Source organism: Buteo buteo, chromosome 5 (genome assembly GCF_964188355.1).
Source record: "Buteo buteo chromosome 5, bButBut1.hap1.1, whole genome shotgun sequence".
NCBI lineage: Eukaryota > Metazoa > Chordata > Aves > Accipitriformes > Accipitridae > Buteo > Buteo buteo.
Window position 1 is genome coordinate 5787288 of NC_134175.1, and position 21815 is coordinate 5809102.

General features: G+C 44.2%; 1 protein-coding gene across 8 annotated transcripts in view; it reads right to left on the reverse strand.

Moving 5' to 3' along the window:
• CASZ1 (castor zinc finger 1) overlaps positions 1-21815 on the reverse strand; it is a 208411-nt gene that overhangs the window by 6262 nt on the left and 180334 nt on the right. For 6 of the 8 annotated variants that reach the window (XM_075027388.1, XM_075027387.1, XM_075027389.1 and 3 more), the window contains 11 exons: positions 21308-21480; positions 19697-20565; positions 17571-17715; positions 16278-16341; positions 13538-13698; positions 9972-10094; positions 8263-8598; positions 6333-6531; positions 5628-5799; positions 2616-2764; positions 524-758 (listed from right to left, as the gene is read on the reverse strand). In XM_075027388.1, coding sequence (XP_074883489.1) covers positions 524-758; positions 2616-2764; positions 5628-5799; positions 6333-6531; positions 8263-8598; positions 9972-10094; positions 13538-13698; positions 16278-16341; positions 17571-17715; positions 19697-20565; positions 21308-21480 — 2626 coding nt within the window. The remainder of the gene's footprint in view (positions 1-523; positions 759-2615; positions 2765-5627; positions 5800-6332; positions 6532-8262; positions 8599-9971; positions 10095-13537; positions 13699-16277; positions 16342-17570; positions 17716-19696; positions 20566-21307; positions 21481-21815) is intronic. The other 2 variants (XM_075027393.1, XM_075027386.1) reach the window with 1 other exon arrangement.

Here is a 21815-nt window from a genome sequence, read left to right on the forward strand (position 1 = left end):
AGAGTTTTTGCATGAGGAAGGGAGCTCAGTGAGCTGCTTTTATATGTTGCTTTCTGAAGATGTGGTAGGTTTTTTCCCCCTGTGTATATAGTATTTGCTATTGTACAGTCTTTCTGTACCTCAACAGTATAGGAAAGTGCCTGACTTCAGATGCTGCACAAGGAAATACAAAAAGATATTGGGGAAATGCCACGTACTGAAGAGGCTCACAACTTTCTTTTTTTCCCTTTTTTTTTTTTTAAATCAGTTACTAAAATAGATCCAACTTCAAGACACAATAAAAACCTCTCCAGGGGACAAAAAAAGATACACTGTTAGTTCATGGATGCTTGAGGTGCACATTTTGATGGATCTCCTCTCAAATGATGGAGGGAGCTAGGTTAGTACGAGGTGCTACTGTGAAGCTGGTACAGTTTATATTTTAAGGTGCAATTGTCCTTTGGCCTCTCTTCATGAGTTTATCTCCCAAGAGAGCAGGCAACTGATGATCCATTCACCCCACAACCCCCTGCTTCTCTCTTACCTGCTGATGTACTTTCATTGCCCACTGGAGTGCTGGAGCAGCTGCGGTCCATATTGGAAGATTCAGAGGAGATACCCCCAGGGCTACAGCCAGTGTAATCCATGTACTCATCTGTTTCAGTGTCCATCATGCTTGGGGGTCCCTGAAAGGAAGCTGGGGTTCCTGATGAGGCTGGGCTGGGTGCCATGCTGCCAACCTGGGGCAGATTTTCATTTCTTGGAGTGTGGCCAATAACCTGCAGCAAAAAAACAGGACGGGGACTTTCACACCAAAAGCAAGATGCCAAGACCAAAACCATCTGTCTGCACGTTTATTTCTCTCTGTCACAGTTCATGAGGGATAGCTGGAACATGCTCGTGAGTGGAACCCATGGCACTGTGGCTAGGAGTGTGAATCTTCCTTCACTGGGAGCTCAGGGCATTAAACTTGGCACATGTATCCTGGTATGTGAATTGTGATGCGCTCAGAGGCTGGGAGTGTTAATCTTGGCACCAGTATCCTGGTGTGTGGATCCTGATGCATTCAAAAACAGGAGGTGTTAATCTTGGCATTACTATCTTACTGTGTAGGTCCTGCTGCATTCAGAGACTGGAAATATGACTACTAACATGACTGTCCTAGTGCCTGCATGCTGAGACATTGCAACAGGGGAACACAGACTGAAACCAGTGACGTATGCGTATGCTGTGTTCACATGAAGCTGTTGTGGCCTGACATGGCATGGTCTTCTCTGGATAGTTACGTGGGTAGGTACCAAGAAGCAATGTATATCCAAACATACCACTAAGGCATAGGAAAAACTGAAGGTAGTACATTTAAATGCAGAAAGGCAGTGGCAGTACAGCAATCTGATTAGCTTTGCCACATGCCCTGATTTGTGGTTTCATCCTTGTTTTGTTTGCTGGACTGCTCCATGGGCTAAGCACAGCAACAGAGTAAGACTACCACTGTATGCTCCCAGGATTGCTCAGGCCATGATTACTACTTCTCCACTGCTGAACTGACACAGAATTGCCAGTGAAAGGAGATGGAGGTCAAAACCAGCACTTTTTGCCCAGCATGTACTAGAATTCGTCAGGCTAGACTCAGCATGTACTAGAAGAGCAGTGAAGACAAATCTATTTGTTAAATCTGTCCTAAGTTTGATTCTTGTACCTAAGCTTTTAGCTTGTACCTAAGCTTAAGAACAAAAGCTATCACAACAGTAACACCAGTTCCTTGGCATCTGTGAACTCACTCTTGTGGAATGAAAGGGGGTTCCCACCTTGCTTCTACAGATGCCCCCTTTTGTGTTTCATATACTAGAAGATGTCCTTAGGGTCAGATCAGTCACAGGCATTTAAGTAAAGCTAGCTTGTTTCATCTCCCAAGTCAACAGAAGTTAAAGCAACTAAGCATTGGAACAAGCAGGAGGTTGCAGGACTGCTGCCATTCTGAGCAGCAGCTCAGTGCTGCAGTTGAAACTCTTCGACTTATTCATGAAACAGACAAACCTAATCTGCCAGTTGCTCTCAGTTACATGTTAGAAAAGAAGGCACTGCATCGCTCTGCTACTTCCTGAGAGAGGACAAGGAGTGCCCCAAACTAACTCCCAGTCGATAAGGGAAGAGAAATTTTGAGACTGGTATTTCTCCCATCCTAAGTGGAAGCAGCAAATAATTCTTTATGTGCAGCAGGAAATGTTTGCTTTAACCAGCACGTTCAATTCTTCCACATCCTAAGCACTTTAATTTTAATAAGCCAATTGGTTTATATTGAAATAGCAGGGAAGGAGTGCAAGTTGTAAATATGAGTATAAAATACTAAGTGTTACCCTTCTCCATTTTTTTCCTCCATAATTCGCAAGGAAAAGCTGTTTACACTAAGTAATGCTTTGATGTCTATGTTTCATCATCTTTCCTCGTATTATAGAAGCCCAACCAGGTAAAGCTACCTTGGGTGAACTCTTATATCCCAGTTGCATCCCCCAATGCAGACAGACATATATCCTTAAGAGTTTGGGTACAAGTGTCTTGGTGCTAAAGCAGTTCTGCAGCAAGCAACCAAAAGGACCAACACTACATGCAGATCTACAACTTAACCAGTGAGTCACCTGAGTAGGAACACGATCAAAGTTCTTTCCCAGCATCCTTCTCATGTGCTTTCTGGCATGGGATGTCATTTGGTGCTTGAGCAGGAAGGAGAACTGGCAGCCCTCTCGAATGCAGTGGAAGTGGCTGTTCACCTGGTTGTATTTGCAACCTACAGACACAAAACCATTGTATGTAGTACGTGAAAGGTACCAAGAGGGAAAGGGACTGTACAGAAGATGATCCGGAGATGGGACAAGGCTGCTGCTATGTGGATTTCTGGTGGATTGAAGATTATCAGTGGTCATGGGTTCTTCAGGAACAGTCCTGAATGAAAAACATGATCTTTTGCCTGCTGAGCAACTGCAAGAGAGGATTACAGTGTACATAGATTTAAGTGAGCCTGAGCTGCAGACTAGTCCCATCCCTTCTCGTTTTGTTATAAAGAAAGGAACACTACCATTACATCTCGTAGTGCCTAATGCTCTCCAGTCTTAGCTAGTGCCTTTTCCTTTACAAAGGGAACAAAACCAAGACATGTAACTGTATTATAGAAGTTACAATCAAAAATACACACTCATAATTAGATTAGAAATGAAAAGTTCTTCTCTTTTTTCCTTTAACTGTTCTCTCAGAAAAGCAGTCTCTTAAAAGCTCTAGCTCTGGACAGCGTATGCTCTCTGGTCAGATAGAAATGAGCCAGGAAGTGTTTATTGCCACTCCAAATTTGTTGTGTAATAGAGGCAGCTACTAAACAACAAGCAATTTATATGGGTTCTGGCATACAGCACTTGACACTTTTTGCTCCTCGTGGATAGTGCCATGCATGCCAGGAGTTTGTGTATCTCATTAACAGACAATCCTAAACAAACAGCTGTGTTCTATAGCTGATAAATAATGGCTTGTTAAAGTTACAGCACAGCTGTATCAATAATCAGGTTCTGTCTGTACACCATCATCCCTTGGCCATACCCTTATATACATAGAGGTACAGATCTACAGAGAGGCTCAGTTTTACTCATCTATCATCTATATACCCATCCACCTTTACTTAAATATGTATGTATTTTTCATCTCTCTCTCTCTCTCTTCCTCCCCACCTATACACACACGTATATATTTATACACATACAAACATACATATTAAAAAAAATAAATATCTATTGTGTGTGTTCAGAAACATTCACAGCCCTTAAAGCAGGCCAGTGCTTTCTGCACCTGCTATATAGACATAAACAATGTAAAAAGCATACAGATGTAGAGAGAAGTAGACATGCATTTACAGGTTGGTATACCCATATACACCTACGCAAACACATCCAGCTACACCATGCCATCATGCTGCCTGTATCTACATAGGCAAATGCAGAGTGCTAACTAAACATATGTTTATTGCATGGCAAACCCAACCTATAGGCATATGTACATACTGCTAGATGCATGTACCCCATCACTCCCAAAAATAAACACTGCTGACACATGCACAGCCTGTAGATGCCTCACTGCCAAACAGCTCCTGAATTACCCACAGCCCATCTTTAGCTCACAGACAGCGTTTTATGTGCATGCCAAGTTTATGTTTGTTTAGGTATTGCACTCCCCCACAGCCCCACCTCATTTGCCCTCCCCACCACGTTGTGCTGTTCTTTGGGATGGAGAACAAACAGTGCTGGCAGGACTGAAACAGTATCAGCAAAGGGCAGGTGAAGGCTCGCCTGTTGCTAGGGCATCCGAGTAGGCTGGGTGTCATGTATCATTGTCCTGCTTTGTCTGGCCCCTGCTATCACCTGAAACACCTAAAGTTGAGTAAATAACAGCAACTGCTAAATCTCCTGACATGTGTAAATGAGACCTAGGTAAGTACTGGCTGTGGCGTGTTGACACTCATTACCCTGGTTACCACAAACAAGCTACCATTTGCTATAAATTCTTGATGTATTCAAAGCTGAAAAGTTTGGTTCTGGTTAGTGGGGCTGTTTCCCTGCAGTGTGAGAGAACAGCACCTGGAAGTGTTATTCTAAACCCTGTTTTTGTTTCAGCCTTTGTTCCAACCAGGAGTGATAGGGAAGACTGGGTCCATGATGCTGTTAGGCCAAAACGCAACTAGAAGGGTTAAGTGACTCCCAGGCAGTTCAGGCTAGAGCTCTGCTGGAGCGATCTTTAGGGATTCCCCCTGGTTCAGAGCCCTGGATTTCAGCTCTAGATCTCTCCCTGGGAATGCATTCTACTGTCTGTTGTTGTGCGTTTGTTTTACCAGCTTTACACTAGAGGCACTTAGATTTAATAACTACTGCAGTGCTGCTAATAGTTTTGGCAAGTGGGCAAGCCACAGTCTGAGGCTGTGCCACATCTCAGGTGTTTCCTTAGGCCGTATACAGCACTGTATTCCCTGCTGCTCACGAGTGGCTGTGGAGAATGGTTTTGGAAGAGAAGGGAGTAGTTTACTGAATGCTCTTCTCCATAACTCTATCACCAGTTATTTGCCCTTTGGCTTTCAATATGCCACACTGGCAATGGCTAAAGACTTTCATACAAGGCACTCCTCAGAACAGGCATTTCCCCTATGCTTTTTTTAATCCTAAGAGCACCCTTAAACTCCACCCAACACAAGCAGTAGGCCCAAAAGACTACAAAGTACACACACACACAAAACCAAAAACCCCCAAACACAAAAAAAGGCCTTGACAATTAGATAAAAAGGAGAAACAAAGGGGAAGCTGTATCTCCAGACAAAGACATATATATATCTATATATATATCTATCTATATATCTGTGTGCATGCGTGTATATATATATATATATATAATCCTCTATACTACAGTTTCTATCCATTTAACTTGGGTCTGTTTGGGAAAACGTGCTTCAGTTCAAGCAGATCAGAACTGCTTTCTGGTTTGTTCCATTTCTTGTTTAGTAATTTAATGACCAAATACATCTTAAGCATAACTCGCAGGCTCTAACTCATGGCATTCTTAGCCTGGACATGGGACAGACCACATGAGAAAGGTGACAAGGGAAGGAGAAGAAAACTCACCTAGTCTGCCACACTCTTCTCGCTTGGTAAAATACTTGAAGCCATTGGCTGCCCTTCTCTCTGCCTTCTCATGTTTTTTCACATGCCAGGGCAGCTTGGTGGTGATGTTAGTCACAAAGTAGCAGCCAGGACGAAGACAGTGGTAATGCCCTCGCATCCTGAATTCACAGTGCTAGAGAGGAGCAAACAGGCAGGTTGCTTTAAGCGTATCTAAAACAAATGCACCCTCATGTGCCCACTACTAATGCTGTCCCTCTGAGACATGAGAGAGGCCTGACCTGATACTCCAGATCACATCCATTTTATCTTCCACAAGCTGCAATGCAACCTTGTTCCCTGTCATGTATTTTATATTGCTGTCATGGATTCTGTATTGCACTATTCTATGTTGAAATAGCCCAAACGTAACTAACTCGTGGCTTTCCCTGGTATTCTTCATAGATTTTTATTTTATTTTGTCTTGTGTCTCTTACATCATTCTAGTTGCCTTGTCCACTTCACCCAAGTCAAAGAAACATAAAAGCACTGCGATTTTCAATTTGATGGAAACCAAACATTCTGCTAGACCATGTAATTAAGACCCTTCCAGGGTTCTGTAGTTAGACCAGGAATGAAACACTCAGCCTCTCTTCCACTTGCTCTTTCTCATTCTTCTTGTCCTGCACACCTACTCTGGCTAGAACACTGCTTTTGAATTGCTCTTACCTGGTTCGGACAGAGACACTGCAGCGAATAGTAAGCGAACTGATCTCGCACATTCACCAAATTATTGTTGGGGTTGATGTGGTCCAGGCAGTGGGATTCTGCTTTGCCAGAGGTTTTGCACACATACTTGCAGTTCCCAAAGAGACAGTGGAAGTGGAATTTGTTGGCGTACTTGCAGTCCGTTGCCAGGCAGGGATCACTGGAATACATCCAAAACCCAATCATCACCTTCGCTCATCTCACACATTTGTTTCTTTGCCAAAATTTAATTCAAGGGGAGCCCAGCTGAAGCCTCTGTTCCAAACATGGCCTACAGATTTCCCATAGCCACCTTCCTCTTTACTAAAATTGATGCTGGCAACACTACTGCAATTCCACTGACCTAATGCAATTTCTTGATTAAGATTATTAAAATACAGCAATGCATGGTGGGTTCTGTAGTCTTTGAGGGCCACACTTCCAATTTAAAGCTCTCTCGAGATCTGGATAGAAACTGCTTCTCCCCTTCTGCCTGTACTTACCTCAATGGATTCAGACTGTTTCTCCCATCTCAGTTTTGTGTAACTGAAATGAAACTCTTGGGCATGCACACTGCAAGATGCCAGGGCTTCCCCTGATTAGACAAAATCAGCAGTGGCCTATTTAATCAGCTAAATGGTTTTGGTACCTTACTCCCCCCACCCATTTCACAGATTTCTGGCTGCACAGAGGTCAGACTGGAGGTAGCTGAACATCAATCTCTTGGATCCCAAGCACTGTACCCAATGATACCTACTCAGATACGTGAAACAGAATTAGTACACTTCTTTGAAAGCAGACAAATGACTGTCAATACACAACCCAGAGCCTAATATTCCACCAGCCTGAATAACTAAGCTGTAATGCCTAACCTGGTCCTGGACTCCTGTGTCCTGTAAACCACATAACTTCTGTGCCTTTTTCTGTCTGTGTAACAGAAATAACACCAACATCACAGCAACAGTGTGAAACTTCTTTAATGTTTTAGAAGAAGTTCAGCAAGGTAGGTTACCTTCTGCCAAAGTCCGTTGTGAATTACTTTGTAAACTAACGCTACAAAACTAGAGGCACAGAATTTAAGGAGACTCATTACACTTGTACAGAACTTCAGCCAGGACAACAACACTTTGACAAATCTGAAGTGAGAAAGAATTGCTCCCTATTCCTTGAGCTGCTGAGACACCCATTCCTGGTAAGGCAGAGTTCAAGCACTTGTGCCCCCTCCACTATCTGACCCCCAGTCTTCTTCACTGAGAAAAAAAAATGAAGCTGTATTATACCGAGTTAGCGACGGCATTCCTAGGAAAAGGCCACAGAGCTTACTGGGGGCAAATCCAGGAGAAATCCTTCAAGTTTCCTTTTCAGCAATCTGTAAACATCTACTCTTAGTTCTGTGTACTTTGCTGCAGTAACACCTCACCTTTGCATGACTGAGCACTCAGCTGCCCACTGATTTTTGCTCAGCTACAGAAACTCACGGTTAAGTCTCAAACTTGCAGCATGATCTGGAGGTGCCCTAGTCAGGCATCATGCTGAAAACTTTAAAGATGCTATGCTTCCTCTGTAGCCTTCAGTGTCAAATATACTGCAAAGACACATGTATTTTTGTGCATCTCTCACGAGGTATAAAAAGGGTTGCAGTGGTATGTCAGCAAGTTTATTTCTCCTGTAAACTCATACCTAAAAGTGCTTCCAGATGTACTCGAAAATCCTGTTTTTTCCTAGGATAACAAAGGTATTTTCTAGACTTTATAGAAGTAAATTTTCTATGAGATAAAGCCCAGAGTACTTTCTAGACAGAAGGTCTCTCAGTGGGTGAGTATAGATGTAATACTACAGCTCAGGAGTGCTAAACAAGGGGATTCCAAGGCTGGAGAGGACCTAAGGAGGCAAGCCATCATTTACAACTTACTTCTCTTGGAACTGGAGAAATCCGGGTTTGACCTGAGGCTTGGCATTCTCCAGGGAAGTCGTTGCCAAGGGTGAAGTTGCCAGGTTAGGCACTGATGCTGGGATCTGAGGCATCTGGGGTATAGTTGAAGCCAGCTGCTTCCAAGCTAGCAGTGTGGGGGCAGAGGGTACAGTAGCTGGACTTGGAGTGGGCACGTCGAGGGCAGGAGCACTTGCCATGGTGACAGAAGTAGCAGATGGTGATGAAGGGGCCAGTGAAGCCTTATTCTCAGTAGTAGTTGAGAAGGTAGACTCAGCGTTACTTTTCACAGTTCCACCCTCAGTTCGGAAGTGAAAACTGCAAAAAGAGAGTGTAATTCAGACAAGTTCTTGACCGTTGTATATAACTTGATAAAGATCAACAAGAATGTGGCAGGAGTCTGAAAACAAATTAGCTGAGGTTAAATCCTAAAAGGGGCTCTGCAAACTTTGTGGAAAGATTTAGGGGCCTCGTAGACTGTCTCTGAAGAGATGGGAATTAAGAGGGGTGGAGACAGAAAGGTGCAAAACCAAGTTGAAATCAGAGAGACGCAAGAATTGCTGCAGTCAGCAAGATCAATATGCCTATGAGGGCAGCTTCCCATGGCTGTTGTGAGAAGCCAGTAGTTTGCTGTAGTGAACCACAGGGAACTATGCAACGCCACAGACCAACTGTGCTAACAAATCTGTCTGTCTTAAAATTTGCAACATCTCCTTCCCTTTAAACCCCTTCAGAATCAGTCATGTGGCCACCTGCTGAAGGCCTCAGTCATTCTTTACTCCAGCAGATCTTCCATTGCCTTTAAAAGGAACTTGGCGTGGTTTTGAACTGCAGATTATGCTCTCTAGAAATATACAACAGAGAAAATTTCCAATATCCCACCCTTCCTTTGCTAGTCCCCTCACTGTAACAGTGGGAGCATATCTTAAATTCATCCTTCACCCAAGAGTCATCTAGAGTTCTGAGCCAGCTGTACAGCCTCTGTAATATAGGCCATATTATCTAGCCACCAAACTCTGGGCTGTCTGCTACTTCCCAAAATGTGAAATGACAAAGGGTTTACAATATAAGAACACGGCAAGGCGAGAAGGAGGTTGCAGTTGGGCTGGACAATTTGACTGCTTCATTTCAAGATCCTTATCCACATGATGTGAACCTCTTAAACAAAACCATATAAACTAAGGGCTAGGGAAAAGTTGTTAAAAGAGATTTGTCATGACAAGACAAAGAACAATAAAACGCTTTCTACACTGCTGTGATGGACATCTGCCTACTCCACAAAAAGTCTGTATCCAGTGACAATGGTTGGGTTTACAGGATCCTGTCCCTCCTATATTTTCTTATTTCTTTGTATGGTGCATTTGTGTGCTGTGAAAAGCATGGGGATCCTTGAACACACTGTCAAGTAGGCTATGGAAAAACACAAATGTCCAATGCTCAGCCTTGCCAACACTTTTTCACAAGTTGAGCACGTTTATTGTGAAACAAAATTGAAGAGGACATAGTGTTCTGCAAAAATTTTAGCTGAGCACATTTACACAGGAAGCACGTGGATACCCAAATTGCTGCCCTCAGGACCGCCCACATTCCTGCTCTTGAATAGAATTACTCAGTAAGGTCTCTCTCATCCTGCAGTGTGCGTGTTTTAGAGTTTTCTCAAGGTTTCCCGAGACTTGTGCTCTCCTACTTACTTGGCATGCTTGATGGCTCCATCCAGGGTGCTGAAGAGGGCACCGCATTCCTCCACGACACAATGGAAATGCACCTTATGGAGAAAATCACACTGTGCATCGCAGAAATCCTTGGTACCAAACCTGGCCAAAGCAGACAAGTAGGCATATTACAGAAGGTCCCAGAAGAGAAGCAGTGTTGGAACAGACATATTTTCTTTGGGTTTCAACTCTACTACCATTCTGTTTTCTAACGTCACTGTCCCTTGCTGCACAAACAGCACTGCTGGCATTGTTGCTTGATTATTGCCTGTTACATAGATCTGAACACGCAGAACAAGGACCTAATTTCTCTTCAGCTGAACTTGACTGAGAAACTCCCATTCACTTTTAGTGGGAGCAAAATACAGAACTACTCTGAAACAGAAGATGACAATCATAAGTGTTCTTGAGCATCTATGTACAAAAGCCAAGGCTCTGAGGAATGATCAAAGGTTAGTAAACTAAAGGCAATCCAGACCAAGAGGACACTGCTGAAACATTACAGGTCTTTTTTTCTTACTCTTTTTCAATTTAGGGGGAATAGCAAAAGGGAAGAAACAACAGTGGTTCAAGGGAATCTAGATCCAGAATCCACCCGCCTCCCGCCTTGAAACAACAGGTTATCACATAGATGGGAGAGAAAAAGTATCGCCTATATAGCAGTTACAGCCTAGGATGCATAAATACTGAAAAGCACAATCCCTGAAGTACAGAACAAACAATGGTGCAATGCAAAAACCAGAGCAAAAGCCATTGTCTTAAGGTATGCCTCTTGTCATCTAGGAGGAAACAGTCAAGAGGGCAAAACCAACTAAGCATGGTTTCACTGCTCATGCACTGCTGAGATTCTCCAGACTTAATAAGAGTAGCACAAATACATGTGATTTCAGGAAACTCTGGAATCACAGGGAATCTAGAAATCAAGTAAGAAACACTGGCAGGAAGGATTTGAAACTTAACAGGGGTATCTTGCATAATTAAGATACAACAAACTACAATTGCTCTGATGAGCAGGAAAGCAAGAAACAAACAGCAGCCTGTGTGGTCCCAGGAGGGACCTCTTAACAATTTGAGGGTAAAGGAAAAAGAAAAAAAACTTGTACTGGAGAAAGAAGGTCAGTGGATATAGAATAGACGCAGTCAGTTAAAGCTTGCACGGAGAAGATGAAGAAAAGTAAAGGTGTGGTAAGACATAAGAAATCAAGTTACTGCAAGCTAAAGGGGTTGTTTTATCAGGGACAAGAGATATTGTACTTAGAAAGAAGGTCCAATAAAAAAAAAATGGGAGGTGATGAGTCAAAAATGGCTGCCTTATAAAATTTGCTTTAGATAGGAAAACTGAAGACTAAGCAGACAATTAGGGACAAAACGAAGACCTTCTAGAAGAGCAGATAAAGGGACTGGCTGGAAAATATAAATATGCACAAATCAGCTAGTCTGGGTAATGTATGTCCTGAAGTGCAATGGAAATTAACTCGCAAACTGATTGCATTACTATTTGCTATTTTTTAAGCCACAGAGAAGAGGGAGGTACTAGGAAATTGGCAAAAAAAAATTTTAAAATCTAGGTACTGATTCTTTCAGGGAAAAAAAAGACAAGTGATCTTTGGCAATTATCATACCTCTAGTCTTAACTTCTCCTTCCAGTAAAGTAATGGAACAAATATTAAGAGGGAGGAGAAAATCATTAAACATCTAGAGGATAAAGGAACCACGAGCAATAAACAGCATCAGGATTATAAAGAATAAATCTTGCCAGACAAATTTAATTGCTTTTTTTGATAGAATTACAAAATTAGTGGATGAAGGGATGCAATATATTTGGATTTTAGTAAAGCATTTTGATACAGTCTCGTATATGCTTAGAATTAATTCAAATTGGCCTGGATGTGAATGCTACCTCATGGATTGAATACTGGCTGAAGGACCGTAAACAAAGGCTAATGACAAACAGCAATATATTGAGCTGGGAGGAGGTATCTTGTGAATGCTGCAAGGACGACTTTGGTTAGGTCTGAGCTTATTTAACATCTTCATTAGTAATCTAGGAGAAGGAGTAAACAGCACGTTAATGAAATTCACAGAAGATACTAAACTGGGAGGAGTTGGCAACACCAGTGCAAGAGGAGAAAAATAACAGAGAGAGGCCTTGCAAGACAAGGGAGAAGGTTCAGAATACGAGAGTCGTATTTGGAAACATACAGCTAATGCATCTGGGGTGTGGGGGTGTATTTTTATACATAGGGGACTCATGAGAGCAACATTAAAAGCAATCCTGTGTAACAGTGGATGGTAAACATGATACATATACATTATGCCATATAGATGCAAACAAGGTAGCACAATTGTGAGCTGCACATATGGGGGCAGAAATCTTGTTGTATCTGGTGTGGTGGTACAGGAACGGCAGCCCAATTCTGCACCCATTCAGGGAACAGCAAGAATGACAACAGCAACAACATGATCAGCAGGCTGAAGGGACTAATTTACAAAGTCAGATTAAAGGAAGTAAATAAGCTTGGTTAAACGGTATGCTAAAAGTCTGTGACTATCTGAAGGGGGTGAACTCCAATTGTGGAAAGGAATTATCTGCTGTGGTTCAAGGGGATATAACCAGGAGAACTGCAACAAAATTACAAAAAGGGAAATTCGGGCAGCATACCATGAAAAAAATTGTGACAGTGAAACGAATTAGGTGGTAGAATAAAGCTCCCAGAGACAAGAAAATAGCCACACTGCTTGGTGTAATTACAACTAGGCTGGACAAAATGCAAATGGGCTGCAGGGAAGGATCTCACACTGGCCAGGGGCAGATGAACTAGAAGACTTTCTAGTCTTCTCCATTAAAGTCTGTGATTTACAAAGTGTCCACAGGCATTTGTAGGCAACTGTGTCAGAGCACAAACCCCTATGTGTCTGCCTGGGTGTATCTGTGTATGCTCAAAGCATGTGTCTGTCTGGGCATGTATGTGCATGTGCCTGTGTGTGGGTGAGTTTTGTATGTGTTCCATTTTCCTTTTGAGCCTTCTTGTCTACAAGAACAGCAGAAACCATCCCAGTTCCCATACCCCTTATACTCCTTATTTTGTTTCTGTGGGCTACTCCTATGATCAGAGGAGATGCCACAGCAAGCATTTTAAGGCTTCTGTGATCTATGCATAGTAACTAAACATGGTCCAACAAAAGTTCAGTGCTAAGAGCAAGTTGCAGCAGGTCCCCTGGACTTGCAGACTGGGGACATAAAGAGGAGCCTAAGATGAAGTCAGGCTAACAATACTATGTGAATATCTGTGCTAATAGTTGGTTCTCAAGACCCCTTTGCAAAATAATTCTGCGTGGACAGGTATTTCTTATAGGACATTAACACCTACTGCAGCTAGCCAGGACTGAGGACTAAATGCACTCCAGAAGGTGATAAGCAGATCACAGAGTGAGCCCTTTCAATTCAAGAGAACTCTGCATTCAAGTGTGAACTAACGAGCCAGACACTTTCCAAAGGAAGTAATTTTCCCTTTCCTCTATTCCCAGTTCCATGCTCTCCTTACCGGCGCAGGTACATCTTCCATGGCTCAGAGAGCTTCTCCTGGACAAGTGCCTTCACTGCCTTGCCCAAGTACTGTGTTGGCTCTCCAGCCCCAGCCTGGCTGCCATCTCCTTCTGTCTTAATGTTCAGCAGGTTGCCAAGGCTGGCACTGGTCTTGGACATCTGGAACAAGAACATAGACACTGCATCAAGCCCAGCACACAGCTGTGGACACTGCCAGTCTGGATACCCTCAGGACTGTCCCACAGAAAGCTGTGTCATCAAAGATTAAGAGAAAAGACAAGAAGTCTGCACAGGCTGCCTCAACCGCATCAGCAAAACTTAGCAACACCTCGCTCTTCTGCATCCTCCACCCAACTATCACAAAGTACTCAGGTGCCCATCTAATATTCATGGGTCTTGTGTGAAGTAATGAAGCATCATGTCTACTTTATACATGGGCAAACTGAGGTGAAGAGAGACATACCCTATTTGGGCATGGAAAAAGTGTGCAAGCTTAAACATTAATAGCCCTACATAGCTTCTACAAAATGCTGGTCTCTTAGTACAGACCTAGTGATAGAACTGGTAAGCTCTCATTTATTTAGAATCATCCCAGCCACAAGGATGTCTCCTTCTTTAAAGTGACTATCAGGTATGTTTAGGGATGGGAGGGGGGAAATCTCATTCAACTGGGGAAAAATTCTGGCTCCACTTAAGTTCCTGGAAAATTCCTACTAACTTCAATAAATAAATGATGTCGCTTTCTGTGCTAAATGGACATATTCTCCACAAAGCAGGACTTGGACTCACAATTTGTATTGTGGGAAAGGCTTCAAATAGACCTACACAGAGAAGGTTTAGAGGTCCAGGTGTATGATGTGTAGGATAGAAAAAAGAAGTTACTCAGGAGTGCTTAGAGAGAAAATTTTCTTTCAGAATCAGTGCACCACTTCCCAGACCCCTTCTTGCTTTGTTGTACTCTCAGTTACCTCCAGTAACAACAGTGAATTTCACAGCATGAATAAAATGCAGGATTGGGCCCAATACTTGCATTATAAACTCCACCCACTTGAGGATCTCGAAGGCCTTTATAAATATCAGTTAATTAAGCCTGACAGCCCCCTAAATAAACTGCAATGCGCTACAGGAACCCTGGCTATTTGAGGCTTTCTTAATGCCCCCTGAAGGTAAAGCCCCTGCTGCTATGTGGAGACCGCAACTCTTTATGGCTGGAGTCAGAAACTCAGGTTGTCTTTTTCCATTGCAGTTTGCTGGGCATTCAATTTCTGTAAAGGGTTCTTTTTTCTAGAAAAATAGTAAATGATTCCTCCATGAACAGAAATTGTGTGCAGCCAGAGGAAGAAGCAAGCGTGATGTGTTCCCTCAGCACATTGAGCTTGATTCTGCAATCCTTAGTCTTGGAATAGGCTCCTTCAAATCAGTGGGCTTTATTATTTGCTGGTTTATGTCATTGGTTAATCCCATTCCTTCTTTAAAAAAGGAATAAACCTGAAGAACTCATATTTTGTGCCTGTGCTACACTTATTTTGCACAACATAAAGAATCTTATGCAGGGCTGCACACAAACAAATGCTTATTTCTAAGCATATGCTTAAACCTCGTTCTCCTGGAGATTTTCAAGTGAAGTATCTATTGAAACAGAATTTCCCTGAGCTGGGGCCTTCAGAATGACTCAGGACCCCAGACAGCAGACTTACTAAAAAGATTTACTCGCTAGAGAAAGAGCTGCATATTTGAAATCACTGAAGGGACAATAGGCAGGAAGGAGTAAGAAATTAAGTTTAAAAGGGAACATCAAAAACCCAGTGTAACAGAGAGCCAATGGAGGAGAAAAATGGCATAAGGATAAACGCAGAAATTAGAAAACACAGAGAAAAAAAGAGTGATGAAATAAGAGAGAAAGGAGGCGAGAGATTACTAGGCAAAGTCACTTTGCCCTCTCTTGAGGGTTATATGGCCTCAATGCATGTAACGCCCAGAGCCAAGGGGATGGCAACAGTTATGCCTGTAAAACCTATCACACAGTAGAATATTAAAGCATGGCTCAAAGGCTGCCCTGATCTCTACTGCAGTTGTACACAACAGCAAAATTAATCTTGGTACAGTAGAATTTATCATGTGAAAGGGAAATATATATTTGAGATGATGTATAATTTAAGGAAAAAGTAAGGAAAAAGAAACTGTGCATTATCTAAAATAAATATTCTAGAACGTGGTAAAGGGGGCTCTGTTGGACACCATTACTCACACCAGAAAGACAGAAACTGATGATTTTGGCTCAAAACTTCTAATTTTTTTCTTCTCTTTCATAAAAACAAATTATTCTCCTCCCCCTCCCCCAATGAAAGAAAATGTTTTTAAGTAAATAAACAAAATGAGTAACTATAAAAAGAGAGCGAGAGAGAAGTTGCCAGGTTCTGGAAATAAAAATGGAAGAAAAAAAAAAAAAGTCTTTCGGAGCCCTCCTCTGTCTAGAAAGGATGAAGAAAAAAAAAAAGGTGTCAGAGGCTGCAATATATTTCTTCAGCCAGTTCATTAAATTAATTCGTAAGCAGTGGCTCTGAAATTATACCCGATGAAAAATGGTCTCAAAATTTAAATGGTACAAACTCATCTTATTAGAGGCAAAACATTAAAAAACAAACGCATCTCTCCCCCCAACTCCCCCCCCCCCCGCCATCGCAGCTTTAATTTCTCTTGGTGGGGGGAATGAAAGGCGTTTGATGGATGGCTCTTACCTTATTCATAAGCGAGGATAAAAGAGATGAATTTGCCGAGACTGTGTGGCCATTTGATTCATTACTGGAACACACAAACCAACAGGGTTTAGTTAAGATGTGCACAGGGACTGTGAGCACTGAGATTAATCCTTCTCCCTTCAAGCTGCCTCACTCCTCACCTGCTACATCCAGAGGAACAGAATGATGCCCACCCTCCCTTGGGCAGGCGAAAGCCTTTTACTTGTGATAGCCAAGATGGAGAGAAAGAGGGTCCCGAGTCTGCAGAATTTAGTACTTTCAGCTATCAAACAGTCCAAACCTCTTCCTCCAGTGTTCACACCATCACACTTTTTTATTAGCTGACTCACAACCCACCCCATGTTTTACTGTTTCATCCCATTACAACTTTCAGAAATATGTCACAAAACCAGGGGGGCTGCTGACAGAAGACTCGTACTGCCAGGGATACAGGCCCCCTCTGCAGTGGAGAAGGCAATGCAACAATCCATATGGCCACAGCTAAGCATGCCGAAAGACAACCTTAGTATTTCACATGCATCAGTAATAGTTGTAGCTGACTACAAGTGCTGGGGTCCCAAATTGAGGCTTATTTAAATGAAGTATGGAAAGGCATGTATACAAAGGTCAAAGTGGAGTAGGCTCAGTTATCCCCTGTGTCAGTTCCTCTGCAGCTTTTCCACACAGGACAATCCCCAAACACTCCTATTCTCAGTAGAGATGCTGGACAAGTGGGACACACGTTTTGAGACAGGTGCATTCACATCTGCACAAGTGCAAAGATTCATCACCATTAACTATAGATTAGCACATGCCAGACCCAGACCAGAGGTAGCCTGACACCCAGTTGTTTTGTGTGTCCAATTTCTCTGGAAGGTGCCTCTCTTAGACCCAATTCAATGCCCTATTACATCAGTGCAAATGCTCCTGCTAAAAGTGTGCTAAAGTGTGGCGTTGAAGCAGCCTTCGATCAGCTCTTGATGACAACAGCAGGAATATCTAAGTGTCAGAAGGAGCTTTGCCAGTGGCTCGTTTTTCAGAGGGGAGCACAAGAGGTGAGGCTCTTGTCAAAGAGTCAGCAGGTGCTTGTGAGCCCAAAAAAACATCTGGAGAACATACACTGGAGGGGGAGTAGAGAGAGCCTCCCTGCCTTCAGTTTGGGGGTGTCCAATTCAGCCACTGTGAAATTGCCTTTCATCAACATGTTGTGTCCTCTCATATTACAGGTACGGAAACTTCTCAGAGCTTGATGCTGGAAAGAGCTAAGTGTGCCTGCCTGCGCACTTCTCTCACCCGTGATCCTTGACGCTCAGGTCCAAGCTGTGCTCCTGCAAGGAGTCCTGACTGGTGGCGGATGATGATCCCATAGCCTCCACAGGTTCCTGCTTCACCTGAACTGGATTGAACCGTCCAGGAGCTGCTGGTTGTCCATTCCCTGCTTAAGAAAGACACCAAAATTAAATGCAAAAATTAAATGAAAAATGTAGGTCTAAAATGAGGTTACAATGGCAAATAAGTAAGTTAAATCACTAGCACCAGAGCATAAATGGAAAAAGCAAAGAAAAAGTGTGGGGGGAGGGAGGTGCTGGGATTGCTGGTCAGCGTTTATTGCCAAGCTGACATGATGGGTTCTGACGTCCACTCCAGCGTGGAAATTCTTCAAGTGATAATTATTGCAAAATTATGTCAAAGTTGTCCAGGCTATGGGCCCTTTAAAGGAGAAGGGCGGAAGGAGCGTGGGGGAGACCTGATTCTCTGCACAAACTGTCATAACTAATTTGCGGGGCTGCCTCTTAAGCGTTTATTAAAGACTCTGTTAATGCTGAGGCAATGTGGCAGCTTTCGACTGCTAGTCAAGCCCCCTTTCTCGTCCCCAATCCCAGCGTTGCCGTAGCGACAGCGATGGCCCGCCACTGCGCGTGCCCAGCAGGAGCATCTGCCCTGCCGGGGCTATCGAAGGTGACAGCCAATGGGATTGGTTCAAACTGCGCGACCTCTTGCCACCGCCATCGCGTTGTCCCCACAAAAAGGGGGAATTCTTCTTTTTTGGGAGAAGGTTTAGTGCTGAGCCCGTGGAAGAAAAATTCAGATTAAAGGAAGAGAAAAAAAGAGGGAAGGGGGGAAAACTGGACAACAAATTAAAGAAAGAAATTAGGAAGAACAGCAAGGAAAAAAGGAGGGAAAAAAGTTGCTGACAGGAACATGTCTGCAGTGCTTTTTTCCACAATCCCCAAGTGACTAAAATATTAATTTACCCTCCGGCAGTACAGCTGACGGCGAGCTGCTTCTCAGACAGCAAGTGGCATTTTATTAAAAAATAAAGGAAAATAGTTCCCTCAATGACCTTTCTCTGCTTTAGGAAACAATTTTTCAAATAATAATTCTAAAAGTATGTGAAAGTTCCCCTCCCTCTTTAATCAGATCACTTCGTCCTACTCCCACATTTGCTGTTGGGTAGAAAGGAACAGCGGCAGCACTCACATACCCATGGGCCAGCAGCCTGCTCTGGCTTTTCCATGCCCTGGGGAAGGAGGCTGAGGGGCAGCCCAATGCCTTGGGGTGCTGCCAGGCAGAGCCTCCCGTCCGTGACACCACATTGCCCATCATGAGCTGACCATGTTCAGCAGGAGATTGTGGAGGTACCCTGTGCTCTTCAGGGAGCCCCACGTCCCTGCTGGCAGAGCTGGGCATGGGCAACAACCTGCCCCAGGTCTAGGTGGTGGCAGGAAGAGTTCCAGGCTGCCCCAGGGGACTTCTCATTCCCATCTCTTACCCCTCTCATGGTGCCTCTGCCCCTTGCACCTCAGGGAGCTGCAGGGACAGAGAAGCACAGCTTGCAAGAACTGAACAGGAAAATGGTCCAGTTTGTGGACTGTACCAACACTATCTCCAAACCCACAGCTGCGACAACAGAGCTGGAGCACGGAACCAACCCTCCAGACCAGAAAAACAATTGGCAGTGAGCTCCAGGATCAATACCACTAGGCCCAGCTAAAACTCGATACAGTCTGCAGAAGAGGGCTTAGGCTGCTGTATGGCCTGCAAGTATTGGCCAAGCTTTTGCTTCATTTCCATTTTTAATACAGTGCCTCTCTCTTTTTAGCCTACAGTAGGCAATACACATGGCAACACCCTTCAGATCTGGTAAGAGCTTACTCCATTTGAGGGCAAAGCTGTGTTTCCTGCGTCTCTTCTGGCCACATGGGTATAGCCAGGCTCCACAGGAAACCATGCCAAGACTGCCCTCTTCAAGGGTTAACTGGACATGACCAAATTTATTTTCCCATTTACATTCCTTTACCACCTCCTCCCCACCTCCAGTCCCACGGACAACTGGGTGGCTTCTTATTCACTACTCTCCAAGTCATCAGGCACTGCTCTTCCTCCCACCACTAGCACAACTGATGAGGGTAACTCACCTGCTTCAAGTGCTACAGAGGGCTTGAGTGCAGCTGCTGCCAGCCTGGCCATCATAGGAGAGATTAATCCCTTGCTAGCAGAGATCCTTTCCATTATAGATGCCGCTGGAGCTGGAGAAGAAGTAGCCGCTGGCTCACCAGATCCTGAAATGGCCTGGGATGAGGAATCCGTAGGAGCAGATGATGTTGGATTGGAGCCAGAAGAACCAGCAGTCATCAGATTAGCTGAGCTGGCAGGAAGTGGTGTAGAGACCCGACTGGGGATGATGGGGAAGAAGGATCCAGCTGTTCCAGGAAGTGCTGAGTTGGAGAGTGCCAGGGCCAAGGGTATATTGCTGGGAAGAGCCTGGGAGAGCAGGCCAGAGATCTTGGTGGCTGGTGTCATGCTGTTGGCAGACTTGCTGGCCTGTGAGGAAGCCAGCTCAGCAGCAGAGGACGGTGCAGCTGGGACTATGAGAGAAACGGAAGACTGTTGACTGGTGGGGGAGGCACTCAGGCTGGAGTTCTTCGAGCTCATAGCGGAGAAGTCAATAAGGTCATCATTACTGGACTCCTCTTGCTCATTATCCTTGGACCCGAGGAGAGAGGCAGGCAGGCCCAGCACTCCTGAGCTCCGGATGTGCCGGCGCTCATGTTTGCGTTTATGGGAGGTCATCTGGCTGGTGGAGGTGAAGGTGAAGCCACAGCCTGCCCTTATGCAGTGGAAGTGGTTGGTGGCCTTGCTGTAGACACAGCCCTCATACTTGCATTCCTCATACTTGTAGAACTTCTTGAAACCATCCTTGGCATAGGCATCATCTTTGATGTGGTAGCTCTTGTGCTTCTCAATGTCACACTTGTTCTTGAAGGTGAATGTACACCCAGGTCGCCTGCAAGAGCATCGAGGAGGAGAGGGTGGTTGGCTGTGTGGGCTAGGAACACAACGCAACTGCTGTCACCTGTCTCCCTCTGGGATAAGGACCGGGGCCAGTATGAGACAATGGCCCTGGCTGCAAAGGGGTTGAACCTGTGACACCAAGGCAAGCAAAAATGCTGCCATGTGAGAGAGCTGGGAAGCTCACTCCACTCCGAGGAACAGCCACAATAACATGGGGATGCAGGCACCCACCACTGAAAGTTCCAACCAAAACAGCAAAGGGGACTAAGGTACAAACTGTGCTTTCCTACTCCCCCTGAGAACACGAGAAATCAATAGAAGAGTATTTGTGTACAGAAGGCAGAGTCTGGCCCTGAAAGGGATGAGCTGGCTGACTGTTGGCTGGAGAAAACTAGCATGGAAGTGCCATTAGCAGTATATTAATGGCCTACTTCAGTCGAATTCTGAAGAGGAATGTGATCTCTTTCCGAAACGATTCTAGGATGTATTTTCTAGTGGGTACCCTTTCCTCGGATCACCTCAGATCACACTGCTGCCTTCAGAGTGGTCTGCAGCATGATCCTGGAAATCACATCTGCCCTGGAGCATGAGTTCTCTCAAGAGCAGCACTGAGAAGGTCACAGCAGGGAAAAATCAAGTCCCTGTGTACATTCCTGAATTTATGACTTGGCAGAAGGAGGCAAACACACCATGCAATGCTGAGGCAGGATTCCCCCCCTTCCCTGCTGTCTCACCTGCAGTGAAAGTGAGTGGTTTTCTGTCCGTAGAACTGGCATTCCACAGTGCCGCAGTCCTCCGTGGCACGGAACCGCTGGAACCCATCATTGATGAGCTGGGTGTTCTTCTTGTGAAAGTTCTCATGGGTCATCACGTCGGAGGTGCTTGTATAGACCTTGTTACAACCCACCTAACCCGGACCAAAACAGGGAGTCATCAGCACAGCGTTTTAACAGCCTACCATTATTACCAGCAATAATAAATACATGTGCAGCACACATACATTTAATAGTTCCATTTGTGCACCTCTCCTAGGAGTATTAAGTCATCACTTTAATTCCCAATCTAAAGACTGATAGAGCAGTTGTGAAAAAAAAAACAACAACCCTGGGCATGAAACAATAAGAAAAAAAGGGGAGGATGCAAAGGGATAAAAGACCAGCTACAGATAATCATGCCTGCTCAGGGAGGCAGTAAGCAGGGTTCCTGCTCTTAAAGAAAAAAGCCATTGCTTTTTGTTATCTT